Here is a 15,062-nt window from a genome sequence, read left to right on the forward strand (position 1 = left end):
CGAATTTCTTGATTCCATTCGCATCCTTTGAAGTAGCTGTTTCATAATTTTATTTAAAAGAGAGTGCTTTTGAACTTGAAAGCAAATTACATTACGTAAGAACAGCAAGGATATTGAAAATATCAAATAATTAAATTGTATAGTTGTTGTGTAGGAAATCTGTGACTGTATTTCCGTTTGATCATTACATAAATAAATTTTTTTCAGGAAAATGGTTTTAACTGCTTTGTTTACTATCGTTTTTTGTCCTGTCACTGATTTCCTGTCACCTGTGGCTTAAAATATCTTCGAATATGCTAGAATACAACAGAAGTCTGCGGTATCTATTCCTCGAATAGTAGAATACCAAGAGGTAGGTACATCCGCTTTTATATTTTGAGAGCGGATGAGAGATTTTGATAAGATGGACACAACGTATAAAATGCTGGCAAAGCACAGGAAAAAATTGTTCCACCTTTTCTCAATAGAAAGTTAAACCGGATACGATCTCACCATGAGAGTCTTTGTAAGTTGTTCTTCGCTTTAGCTTAGTAAATATTTGTTTTATTTAGTTAAGATTTGTTTTTATTTTTCAAATTCTTTCAGATAATTTAATAGAATAGTTAGAATTATTTAAAAAATGTTGGATTGAGTTTGAATCTTTGTTCTTCGCTCTAATTTTGTGAATATTTGTTTTAGTTAGCAAAGATTTGTCTATATTCAGATATTTTTTCAGGCTAAATTTAACAGAATAGTTAGAATTATTAAAAAAAATTGGACTGAGTTTGAATCGATGTTCTTCACTCTATTTTTTTTTGAATATTCGATTTAATTAGTTAAGATTTTTTTTCAGATTCTTTTAGATTCAGTTAAATAGAATAGTTAGAATTTATTTAAAAAAATTGGATTCAGTTTGAATGTAAAGTTGAAATAAGAATAGAATTAATAAAGTGATTAGATGTAGTTTAAAACAAAAATTGAAATATCGATAATTTTCTTGAATTCAATAGAAGTGCTTTTGTTAGTTTTTCTTTGCCTCTTTGATCTTTAAGCATATTTGTTTTAATTAATTAAAATTTCACTTTGTTAGAATTCTTTACGTAAACATCTTAATTAGAATGACTAAAATTATTAAGAAAAGTTTCATTTAGTTTTAATCGAAAGTTGAGATCGGAATAGAATTAACGAAATGATTAGATTTAGTTTAAAACGAAAGTTGAAATATCTATAATTTTCTTGAACTCAATGAAAGTGCTTTTCTAATTTTTTCTTTGCCTTTTTGATCTGTAAGCATATTCAAAAAATTTGCATTAATTTTGAATGGAAAATTGAAATATGAATAGAATAAATAAAATGTTAAGATTAAAAAAAGAAATTTAATAAAATTCGAGTTTAATTTTAATTATAATTTAATTTAACAGTAATTTAATTTTAATAAAAGTGGAATTTTTCGATAAGAGAATATTTTTAGATTTCTCTTCATCCTTTTGATTTTTAATCATAGTCGCTTCAATTAATTAAAATTTCTCTTTATAATGTTCCTTTGAATCTGCATTTTAGTTAGAATGATTAGAATTAATTTATTGATTAAATTAGTTCTGTATTAAAATTTGAATTAGTTCTAAATTAATTATATTTGAATTAAAAAATTGAGCAATTATTGATTATAATTTCAACAATTTAAAATAATTAGAATTTTAGCGATAATTTTTTATAATTAAATTACATTTTAATGGAACAATGAAGTACTATACGTTACTCCTTTCAAAATAAAAAGGATGCAGTTGTTAAATATAATATTCTTTGTAGTGTATACATTTAAATTAAAAAATAAAATAGCTATAAAAATAAATAATATGAGTATTAGGAAACGACTGCCTTATTTTTTTTATCCTTAAAATTCCTTAGGGAATTTATATTCTTACCAAAGAAAAAAAATAAGAACTTATAGTTTATGTTCGTTCATTCTAATTTTACAAGAAATAAAAATATATTATTGAAAATGTGTAGCTATTAAAAGTGCAAATGTAATGATAACTTTTTAAGTTATTAAATTAACAAATACTAATTTAAGAAAAGATGGTTTGTTACAAAAGTAGGAAAACTTTTTGTTCTAAAATATTAAGGAACTTTTTTACCTGCGAATAAAATTTTTAAATTATAAATCTTAAAGACATTCTGCAAAAATTCGGAAATATTCTTGAATGATTTCTTCAAGTACATGATTTTAGTTTGTTACTTGACTGTGTTGTAGAGACATCGAAAACAATTGTAACATCGAAAACAAAAGTAAAAACCGAAAAACAATATTTTCTAAACGCATTTGTGGTAAGAATCGTGATAAAATATTTTTTGATAGAACATTTTTAAATTTTAGTTTTATTTTTAAACTTAAAATTAACATTTTTAACCTCATTTCAAATTTTTAGGCTTTAGTTTTATTTTTAAATTTAAAATTAACATTTTAACCCCATTTCGAATTTTTAGATTTTAGTTTTATTTTTAAATTTAAAATTAACATTTTTAACCCCATTTCGAATTTGTTTACTTAAAAAAATGACTTACTTTTCTTGATTTTAAAAATTCCTTACTTAATGATTACAGTTTTGAGCTACTTGTTGGAGGTTAATAAAGCGTTAATAAAGCACATTATACATTAACGTATCACATATAAAGTCAAAGAAATTCTATCTATTACAAATATGATTGAGAAAGGAAATTTTTATTATATATACTATTCTAATATATTTGAATCATGTTGTATGTCAAAGAATTTATAAAAAAATGGAGTCATTAGAAAAAGAAAACTGTATTAGTGGAAAAAGATGATGTTAAGAATATGAACTAATCATGTCAATAAAAAAAAAAAAGAAAAAAGATATACTGTGATAATGTTGAAGAGCTCTAATCTAATAAACTATTCAAAGTTTTTGATTTTATGATTTTCATGCACAGGTATTATTTTACTATGTATAACATTGATTGCTTCAATTCATGTAGAATTAAAGATAGATTTTACAATTTTTTTTGGCTAAATAATCCAAACCGTTTTCGCTTATTTTTTTTTTTTTTTTGTGAGGCGTGAAAAGAAAATTCTTAGTTTCTAAAAATATATACACTAATAAGATTATCATTCATTCTTTATACTCCTGAATATTTTTTGTATGTGTTTTTTCCTGATAAAAACCTTTTGAAGAAAATGTTGAAAGCAAAAGATAACTGTAAAATGCTTTCATCCATTAACCCTCCCTGCCCAACAACAACAACAAAAAATATATCCTGAATTTTATTGGATAATCTTTCGAAATATTTTTAAAAACCTTTTGCGTAACATTTTAAAGACAAGTTTTGGGAAATTTGTCAAAGGTTTTTTTTTTTGGCATTAATAAAACTAAATCTCAACAAACATTGATAAAATTCTTGTTTAAAACTGATGTTGGATTCTTATTTAAAACCGAGATAATTCCAATGTAAAAATTACTTGATAGTGATAATATTACATGTTCTTGTAATATTAAATGTTATTTACTTAAGAATTTTTTGATTATTTTATTTTTAATATGGCATTTAGCCAGAAAAATGAATAATTCTTTACCTGAATTTCTCATTAAATCCGTAGGCTTATGCATATATTTCCTATACAAAAATTTAACATGTACCACATTTCTTGCAAACTTTGATTTCCCAGATGATACAAATTAACTTAATAAATTTTTCTTTTATTATACTTGCTAATAAAAAATTAATGATTATTTTCATTTCGATGCACAGTATCTATTTTTAAAGCCATTTAAACTAAACAGTAAAGAAAAATTAAAATATATCGTTTAAATATATTTAAAATTTATAATAATTTACGAAAGAGAAAAGAGTAATTATTTCTTTAGATAAGCGAATATTTTTTCCTTTCATCAATTGCTTTCAATTTTTAAGTTAATAAAATAGAAAGGAAAAAGGTGTCAATAAGATATGTTTAATATATTTTTATTAAGATGAATGGTTTGATAAAAGATGAAAATATAACTTAGCAAATAAATGAATAAAAACTCTTTTTCAATAAGTTTCCTCTCTTTTATAATAGAGAAAAGATGGGAAATTTATTTGAGACAGCTTTTCATGGTTTCATTTCTGTAATTAAAAACATTTAATGCTTCAGAAGTTAAAGGAAGTTTGAAATGCCTTATTTGTTTATTTAGTTTAACACAAGTTGTGTACATTGTTTTAAAATAATATGCACCAAAACGAAATATTAACCAGTTAATTGTTAATAAAACCAGTTAATTAACCAGTTTCAGAAAATGCGTATCTAAATTGTGTCTCAAAAATTTAGCGATGATGAGTATACTCGTCAAAAACAGAGTTTGTGTCATATAAAATTATGTTGTACTGAAATGACTTTTATTATTTTTATTTAAATAATAACATTTATTTATTTACTTAAACTAACATAATTGCATAATTTTAAATAAACATAATAATAATAGCATTATAAATAATATTATATGATTAATTTTTGCATATAAACGAAAAGAAACATAAAAAATTTATTTATTATTATAATTTGCTGTTAGAAAATGGTACTGAGCAAAGCATGGTACAAAGCATAATAGTATTTTATTTGTTTCTTTGATTTCGAGTTAGCCTCAAAATATTTTAAAAATCTTAAAATTTACAAATATATTTGAGTTTTTACTAAAATTGTAATTCAAACTGCAAATCGTCACTACTTATTACTCCTGACGTATAAACTCGTCATAACTCAAAACGTTCTTTTTCCATGACGAGCATATTCGTAAAAAAAGTTAACTGGTTAAATCAATTGATGCCAAAGTTAATAAGAAAGAAATTTGCTTTTTATAGATTTTTGAATTGTACACTCTTTTTTTTTATGTGCAGGATCACACAAGCTAATTTTTGATTACCACCAGTGCTTTAAAAAATGAGATTAGTTGATTGAAGATCATCAGTTGACCAAATTCTCTAATAGCACGAAATGAATAATAACATTGTTACAATATCTTAACGACTTTGGCTGACATTCAGAATATCGAATAGCATCATGGGAATATTTCCCAATCTCTTGAGCTAATAGGGTTTGCTTCACAAGCGAAGTTAATCAAAAACTTTTTATTTTCCCATAACGAAAATCAGTGTTTATATGGTTTCCCTAATTGATACTCAAATAAAGGAGAGCCCGCAGACAGTTTTTTTTCATTTCAGAGTATTCAATACATGCACCAGTGAATATAAAAGTACAATCTGAATAAAAGAACGGCAAATGTAGTCAATATACAGAATTACAATTATCCTCTTTGTAACAGGAAAGGGATCTTTTTCCTTTTAACTCGTCCCGGCATCTCAAGTTTTTCCGGGAAAGATTCGTTTGAAAAGTTGTTACGATTAGTTTACTATTCCACTTGCTTGGGTTACGAGATTTAAAAAGATAGAAAACCAGCGATGAAAAAAAGCAACTAGATCGGTACTTTTAAGATTTCGATTAACTATATTTAGTACATTCCTGATAGTAGAGCCGATTTGCAAAGAGTGAAACTATTTTTTCTTCCTTCTATTACTTGCTTTGTTGCCAGCATTAAAAATAAGAGGACCCTTTTCAGTGACAGGGACTGAGATCGATCAAATTAAGACGCTTCTTTCTCGAGAATAAATCGACTTTCGCCTGGAAGAAAGAAGCCTGTATAATGATCATTTTGTGGGGTTCCACGTTAAGGAAAATTTAGTTTCAAATCTTCCTATTTCGGACAGAAAAGCAATCCTGGTCTCTTCAGGGAGCTTCCAAGTCACGGATTAATGCTATTTGCTTCGATCCGAGTCAACTAGATGTAAAAAGAGAGTTACGTTTTTTCGAAAAAAAAAAGTTTGAGTAGGCGTGAAAAGAGTTGGAATATTGGAGATTAAATTCTTCTTTTTTTACTTAAAAAGTAGGCTTAGTTCTTTGAAAGATAAGATGATATAATATAGTAGCTTTGACAATTTTAGAATTCAAAAAAACAGAGAAAACTAAGAAACGTCAATTTGTTTGGAGTAGTTTATTATTAATTAATTCTATTATGATAATGAGTTAAGAGTATAATTATGTAAACATAGCAATGCTACACTTCCCTAATGGCAAAGAATTACTCTTTATTGAAAGTAAAGGGTGTTCCAAAATTAACCTAAGATTTGAATTTATCATTATTCATGCAGTAAAGTGTTGGAAACCGTATTAAAAAAACATTTGAACAGCTGATAGTTTATGATTCGTAAAAATAGAACGTTAAGCTATAGAACGACGTATTTTCATTGTTGAACAATATTTCAAAAACAATAAAAGTCTAGCGGCCATATTTCTAAAATTTGATATTTGGGACCCTAGATCGTGCTATTTACCACTATTGGATTTCTTTTTATGGGGCTGTGTGAAGTCAAAGGTCTATGCCAACAAGCCCACAAGCACATTCATTGAAGAATGAAATTCAACGCCGTATGAACGAAATTCAGTCACATTTATGCAAAATGTGTCATCGAAAATTTCGGCAAAAGATTTCGTATGTGCCAGCAAAGCCGTGGAGGCCATTTGATCTATGTGTTATTCCATGCATAGCCTTATCCTATATGATTCAATAAAAATATAACAATTTAAAGAAAAAAAATGTTTTTTATTTAATTCATATCTTGCATTAACACGTTGTTCTATTGTGTAATGCTCTATTTGTACTAACCATAAACTATCAGCTGCCAAATGGTTTTTTAATGCGGTTGCCAACACTTTACTGCACGGATGGTGGCAAATTCAAATCTTGCGTTCATTTTGGGACACCCTTTATAAGTATTCTATGAAGGAATTATTCTTTTTCATCCCGAAATCCTTAGAATGTTTGCATCCCAAAACTAAATAGAGAAATGAAATTGATCATTGATAAAGGTGAAAAATTAAAAAAAATCAATTAAATATTTTCAATGTAGATGAGTTCTTGATTCACTTTATGTATATATGAAAAAGATTTATTAAACTTTTCATGTCGCTACAACTTTTTCGGAGGTATCCAGGATCCAAAATATTGTTCTACATATCGTACAATATGTAGAACAATATTGTATTATACTAGATATTTTATTATTCAATGTTCAACAATATTATACAATATTGCGAATATCTTTAATATCTTACAATATTGCACAATGTATGTGTGTTACTGGGGTAAGAGCTCATAGTTCGCGAATTTTTCATCTCTAAAATTATCTTAGTCGATATTTTTGAAATTTAATAGCGAACAGAATTTAATTTTAAAATCTTGTTAATTTCTTCAAGCATGTGAAAATTTCATAGTACTTTAGTTTTGGCTGATTAAAAATAAAACTCTTAAAAGAAGTACTATAAACATATTTTTAAAAATTATTTATAATCTCTTTCATGTTTTTTGTTATGGCATACATTGCCGACATGACATCTATTTATTGAAAATAACATTTGTAACTGCTTTGAGAGATTTTTTTAAACTGAAATCTGATAATTTTTAAAATCATAACTTCTTTTTATACGGTTACAAAACATTTCACTCATAAGTGCTTTTTTAATAAATTTATTTCACTACGCATGAAAAAACAAATAAAAAATAATAATAGAATTTGAATTAATACTTACGTAAGTTGCTAGAATATGTCGAAATATATCTGAATTTTCGAGACTATTAAACTTACTTAAAGTTTTACACAATTCAAAATATATCTAATTAAATAAGCTTCTTAGATTTGACGTAACTTTCCAGTTGATTTTTAACTATTTCGAAAATGTTGAACTTATAATTCTCGAAATTTGCGAAATATTAATCCCAGAACATGAAATAAGCTTTTGATGTTCCCTTTCGAGAAACTTCGAGAAATTACTTAGTCTTGCAGATTTGGATTTCGTCATAATTAATGCATTCTACTTTAATTAGTAATACATTTGGAACATTATTCAACGAAAAATAAATATAATTCTCAATTATGAAATAGAAAATTAAATTCTCCTTGAGATTATTTTTTTAATTTTATTGCTTTTTATTATCAGTAAATAAATTATCGTTTGCATTTCTTGCGAAATACGATTCTATCTGATGTTTTTATTCAAATGATTTAATTTATTCATGTAAATAATTAAGATAAAGAATAAGTAATAGAAAATTATAAGCTTTCTTACAGAAATTTATAATTGCTGTATTAGCTATTCATAAAAATATTAAATTTGGTATTTCGTTTGTTATGTATGTGCCTATACACTTACAATATATGATGAAATTTGAAATTTTCTTAAAAATTTGATTAAATTATTCATTCTTAATTTTTAAAAGATAAAAAAGTAATAATAAATAGAAAAAGTAAACTAAAGAAGTTTAGAACTATCATATTATTATAAATATGTAGAATTGAAGACTCAGTTAGTTTTTGATTGTTCGTGAGGAATTTTATACAATTTTCTGCTGACGAAAAAATTATTTGCTTTCTAGATTTTTTAATTTCAATTCTTAAACTGAAACACGATTTGACGTGAAAGTCTGTGATTAAGGTTTCTTCCTCAAAATGAAAACAGTATGCTTTTTTTTTTAAAAAGACATTAACTTAATATTGAGAAAATATTAAATTAAATTAATAAATGACTTTCCAAATTAAAAAAGTGCAAACAGTATTATAAATGGAGAATAATTTTTAAAACTGGAAATTCATAATAAGACCAATAGTGAAAAATATACCTGATTATTTAAAACTTTTTTATAAAGAATTCTTATTTTATGCGATGAAACTAATTTAATTTATAGATTTCATTCGTATTATGAAAAAGGCCTAGAAATGCCACTAAACTAATTTTGTAAAAAAACGATACTTAATTTTTTTTTAACAAATTATTAAGCTGAATTTTATTTTGAGAAGAATAAATCCTTGTTTATGACAGCTATTCTTTTAAGAGGGACTCTAAGTACTACATTGAAAATTCCCCTAATCCAGCATAATGTATTAATTTTTTAAAGATTCAAAAGTCTAACTGTAAAAGTTTTCGCTAATATTAAATTCGAGATTATATTTACTAGTTTTTAAGATGTGATTTTTGTCTTATCTTCGTTCATCTATTTTCTCTTTGGAGTCTTATTTCTATCAACAAAGATTTAACAAGTGCAGAAGTACTTAACGATATATAAAGATCATTCATGAAATGAAAGGAAGATAGCAATTCTTCATTTTCAAAGTCTCGCAAGATGTATCTATAAAAAAGATGTTTACTATGTTTTGTTTGAGGTTATTGAATCTTCCCATGTGTGCCGATCCTTGAACAATTTGCTTCCGTGGAAGATGAGATGGCTGCTTGCTTACGTTGCAGCTTTCATTTCTAGGTTTTTGACAAAAAATATTTCTTACAAAAGAATAAATATTATTTAGGATTCATATTCATGTCTACCATCCGTATAATAGTCTTGCGTTCGGAGCAGATTCGATGTGATCTTTTGCTCTTAAGTCTTAAGTGGGTTTTGAGAGTCATTTATTTTGTGAAGAAATGGAATATTTTGCTGTGAATTATTGAAATTTTATTTAAAGTCCAGATTAAATTAGCTAATACTTCCTAATCCAGCATATACTAATTACAAGGCACTCCCTGTTTAAATTTAAGCACATGGTTATTTGTTTAATGTCTGATTCAAAGAGATACCAGATTAGAAAACAGATATACCTAACTAATGAATAGCTTATTTTATTTTGTATCTAAATTTTTTGAATTTTAATCTTAATTACAATGAACGAAAATTATAATCCAAAAGAAGATATTATGCGTAGTTTCACTTTTGCTCAGATTTAAAAAAATTATTCAAATGCGATTATAATTTTAAATATGGCATTAAAAACTAAATGATATTTATATAGCAAAATAATAATGAAAGGCTCATTGTAAGATATATAAAGCTAAAGTGAATTGCATCTGTCAGCATTTGCTTGATCAAAAATTGTCTTGGACACTTTGAATGGCAAACATTTGTCCTTATTACAAACATTTATCTTCAATTCAAATCGAAAATTATAATTTTTTACCTTCTCGACGCAAGTTTTAAATAAAATTCCTTTTATACGTTTATAACCAACTTTTTGCTATTCAGAATGTGACAGTGTCTTACTTGTAGTCATTATACTTGCTTTAACAAGGTCTTTTTTTAATGGCAGGCTTTTAAATATAAAAATAAAATATAATATATAAAATTAATAATAAATATTAATTTAATTAATATTTATTATTTATATTTTTTATTAAATTAATAATATTAATTTAATAATATAATAAAATATTAAATATTAAATATATTGCAATTTCTTAGAACATCAGATGTATTTATTGCATTGAACAGATTAAAATATGACAAATATTATTTTTTTGTAAAGTTGCATGTTTTCGAATTAAGAAAAATAACCTGGTAAGCTAAAATTCAACAATTTTATTGAAAGAGAATCATGTTATTTTAAATTCATTTAAAAACATTTGATTTTGGCAAACGCTGCAATAATTATTGTTATCTTTAAATGGAAGTTTTCACTAACACAAATCATCTTAGAGTAAACAATCAATTATCTTATAAATAAATAAACTCAAAGTAAATTATGCAATAAATAGGTCCTTGAAAATAGAATTCCAGAAGGGAAAAATTTAGACAAACGCATTCAGTATAATATTAATTTATATAATATAACAAAAATCAGATTGTCTAAGTTATAATTAGGGTAATCAGATTTATAGAAATAGTTACATTTATAGTATGCTAATTGCAAATACTGTTATCTTCTAACCCCCCTTCCCTAAATAAAAATAAGTATGAAAATATACATATAGGGAACAATTATGAGTATAGAATCTGTTTAACTTGTTATAAAAAATGAAAAATAGATATTATTTAAAAAAATCATCACGACTCATTTTAGTAATAAAAATGTATATATCTAAATGTGATTAACCATGATGTATGTAATTTTTTTCCGTAGCGATGTCGAATTTTTTTTCCCGCTATATGCTTACATAGTTGAAACACATTCAAAGTTTTATATTCTTTGAAAAAGTCCTCATTTTAATATACACTATATCGATTTTTCTATCATTTTCTCTATATATTAATTTACAAAAACTAATATTGTGTATATTTAACATTACAAGCAAAAAAAAAAAAAAAGAATATGCCAGTGAAGGTCGTGTTCTCGAAAAGATCTTTCTCTCAATGCAAGTTTATAAGATTTCAAAACTTGAAATTAAATTACTCAAATAATATTATATATAATAATGCAATATTTCTAAGAAGCAGGAAAAAAAAAAGGAATTAATGAATTAATATTTTATTTATTAGATTTTAGTTTTATTTTTAAATTTAAAATTAACATTTTTAATCCCATTTCGAATTCGTTTACTTAAAAAAATAACTTACTTTTCTTGATTTTAAAAATTTCTATTTAATGATTACAGTTTTGAGCTATTTGTTGCAAGTTAATAAAGCATCCATTTGGGAATCCTTTACTTGAAATTAATCTTGCTTTATAAATTTTAGGTTCCTTTACTTGTTGCTGTAGTGCTGTTTGTTGCAGTCAATGCTGACAGAGGATATGGTGGCGGAAGATATGGAGGAGGAGGAGGATACGGAGGAGGAGGTGGATACGGAGGAGGTGGACGCTACGGAGGTGGAGGAATTGGAGGAGGCAAACTAGGAGGTGGCGGTATTGGCGGTGGCATCGGTGGAGGTGGCATTGGAGGTGGTGGAAGATATGGAGGAGGTGGCCTTGGAGGAGATAAGCTAGGAGGCGGAGGAATCGGTGGCGGATATGGTGGAGGTGGCCTTGGAGGTGGACGTGGAGGTGGATTTGGAGGGGGACGTGGAGGTGGACTTGGAGGTGGTCTTGGTGGCGGAAAATATGGCGGTGGAGTTGGTGGTGGAAGATATGGAGGTGGATACGGCGGCGGAAAAATTGTTTAAATGAATTAAGGAATTCTGGCAAACTCAAATCCTCACTCATGGGCTGTGAAATAAAAACAAAAAGTGCTAATATATTTTGTTAATGCATTTTGTGTTCAATTCTAGCAAGTGCGTTATTGTGCCAAAATGATTGACATTAAAATATTGGTAAACTGTGACATAATGAATGTGAAATACTAAATTTGTAACAAATTATACATTCCTTTTTTTTTTTGTCCAAGAAATGCTTAAATGAACTTCAACTTTAGTTATGTTGAATTGGAATAAAATATGTTTGTATAAAACAGGAGTGTTTGTAATGTTTTTTCTTAATTATAAAGTTTCTATCTCAAGCAGTTAAATTTGTATCGGGTAATTGCCAGATGCAGTTAAAATGCATTGATTTCCTGAAAAATAAAATCAGGTGTTCCTAGGAAAGTGCTATTAAGTTTTTAAATTAGCGCATTTCATCAAAATCTTCTTTCAATAACTTTCTTCAATCTTGGACGAAAGTCTCTGATTGGCGCATTTATATATTAAAAATTGACACATAGGGTAATTAAATAAACCTAGAGTAGTTTCGTTTCTAAATGCAGAAAATTCTGAGGAAGGATAGAAGGGTGGAATATTTTGTAAACATTTTACAGCGATTTAGATAATATGGCTATTTTTGCAGTAGATATGAGGAAGTTCTTTCTTGAAACTAAATTTACCTTTAAGTTATTATAGGAAGAAAACTTATCTGAGATCATTATTCTGAATCCTTTATAAATCATATTTAATGAATATTATTTACTAATCTGCTGATTGTTCAGAAATAATTTCTAATAATCTATTTGATAGGATTCCATAGTCTGTAAGATAATTACGAATATTTATAACTGATCGTTAGAATATTATGCACAATTTATAGAATATGTGCAATTATTTCTTTTGTTGGTAAAAGAGTAGAACATTAATACATAATTAAAATATTTTAACAACTCAATTTCGAATAAAAAAATCTAAATTTGTGTTAATAATCACAATGCATCCTTGAAAATTTTTTTCAAGAGATTAAATCAATGATTCTTCTTTTCATATTTTCCTCTGTAACTGTAGTAAAAATATTTACATGTAATAACAATAGTGAAAATATTTGATTGGATGTTTAGTCCTATAATTCATCGTTAAAACGAGAAAAACAAACTATAATCTTATTCTCTGACATAACTATTTATTGTAATAATAATAATAATAATAATACTCGTTTAAATTTAAAAAAAAAGGAATTCTTTTTTGAATTTCAAACAAGAATTGTTAAATTATAACAAAAAGTAGAAAGAAATTCTGTAATAAGCAACAAAATCAAACACATTTTAACATAGCTTTCTGAAAGTTATTTGTTCGTATTATACTATTTACCCGAATAATTTTATTTTTGATATCAATTTATAGTTATTCATATTAATTTGATGCAAAATTTATTCTGTGATTTTTTTCTGCAGTAGATAAAATATGATTAGATGTCAATATGGACATATATGGAAGTCAAAGAATTTTATTGAAAGTCTCGTTTCAGCCATTGTTAAGGTAATTCAAATTTACATTTACATTTTTACAAAGACAAGCAAAGAATACATACAAAGAATTTAAGTATAAAGAAAACATTTCTTTCATGTTCTAATATTGAATTATGGTTAATCGAGCATTTCTCAGAAAAGTCCAAGAATCTTACTGAAAATCTCCTTTCAGCCAATGTTGAGTTAAGTCAAAGAAAAACAACCTTTTTCCTGCATACATTGAATTCTCATGTTATTATACTAATCAAGTACATGCACTTTTGTGTATACGTATGCATATGATGACTTGTTTACTTGCGATCATAAATTACTATAGAAAGATATATTGAAGATTCTATGCGAGAAGATTATCTAATAAAATTAAACATTATTTAGGAGTAGTTTGCTATGTTATCCTAAAGATCCTGACTAATGATGATTGAGAACAATTCCAGTATGAAAATGTTGAATATGCCAAAATAATTTAAATGATGAATGATATAGATACAAATGTTGTTTGAATATGACTTTCAACTTTAATTTGGTTTTCCAAATATTGAAATGGGGTTGAGCTATAAAATACAATATTAAGCGTCATGCTAAATTATAGTTTAATTTGACTTTTCAGTGAGCAAATTGCTCTAAAAATAGTTTTGATTTGTTCTTTGTAACTTTGCATTTGATTTACAAATAGTAAGTTTTGATTTTTTCTTCATTATTCGCTGAAATAACTTTGAAAAATACTAAATATCCAAGCACAGTACTTACTTAAATGATGCAATTTGAAATGGATCAAATCTTAGAAATTAAAAAAATCTTCATTTACTTAAAAGTCTGCAAAAATTAATAAAGAGTATTTAAATTTTAAGAATTTCCATTTATCTTCACTGATGCCTTAAACTTCAGATTATTTGTTTGGATAACTGAAAAATGAATTCTGATAAATCATTTACATTTCAATGAGCTTGATTCAGTTAATAATATGAAATGTTACTACGAAAAGTATAAAGAATTTTATTTTACAGAAGCAATTAAAAAAAATTAAAGATCTAAATAAAATTTAGGTATTATACATCATGCGTGAAATAATACCGAATTTTAATGATTTTTTTATTATATGATTTTGATTGTACATCATTGTCATAAGCATTGTCTTATATACATGATTCATTCAAAATGAAAATACATTATGAATTAATTGTAAATTGTATTCTCATCAAACCATCTTTTTCAGGTGGGAAAAAATAATGCCAGTGATAAATTTTAGAATGAACAATATTTAATTGCTAGGTATCTTTCTTTGCACAGACAACAGTTTAATTGTAAGTTATTTACATTAAGCAAAGAACTTTGCAATTTAAATTTCATTTTGTGTACTCTGGTCTAAGAGCTCCCTTTAAGAGACTACTAAATAAGATTACAAATAATGGATATTTTAGTTTTCAGTTTACCCATTCTAATTATCAGTTTTATTCAACGCAAACTGAAGTTGAAAATATAGTCAATATTGTTCGTTGAAATCTAATATCTGTTAAAACGTCCTGAATGTGATCCTATTATATTTAAAAACAAATAAAAAAAAATTGATTGG

The 15,062-nt window shown here is 25.9% G+C and overlaps 1 protein-coding gene across 1 annotated transcript; it reads left to right on the forward strand.

The window, feature by feature from the left end:
- The first annotated feature begins 370 nt into the window (after nt 1-370).
- LOC129981042 (acanthoscurrin-2-like) lies at nt 371-12,240 on the forward strand. Its single transcript, XM_056091651.1, has 2 exons — nt 371-505; nt 11,529-12,240. The coding sequence occupies exons 1-2, from the start codon at nt 494-496 to the stop codon at nt 11,949-11,951; spliced, it is 435 nt and encodes a 144-aa protein (XP_055947626.1). The 5' UTR covers nt 371-493; the 3' UTR covers nt 11,952-12,240.
- Nucleotides 12,241-15,062: the final 2,822 nt, after the last annotated feature.

Source organism: Argiope bruennichi, chromosome 1 (assembly GCF_947563725.1).
Source record: "Argiope bruennichi chromosome 1, qqArgBrue1.1, whole genome shotgun sequence".
NCBI classification, from domain to species: Eukaryota; Metazoa; Arthropoda; class Arachnida; order Araneae; family Araneidae; genus Argiope; species Argiope bruennichi.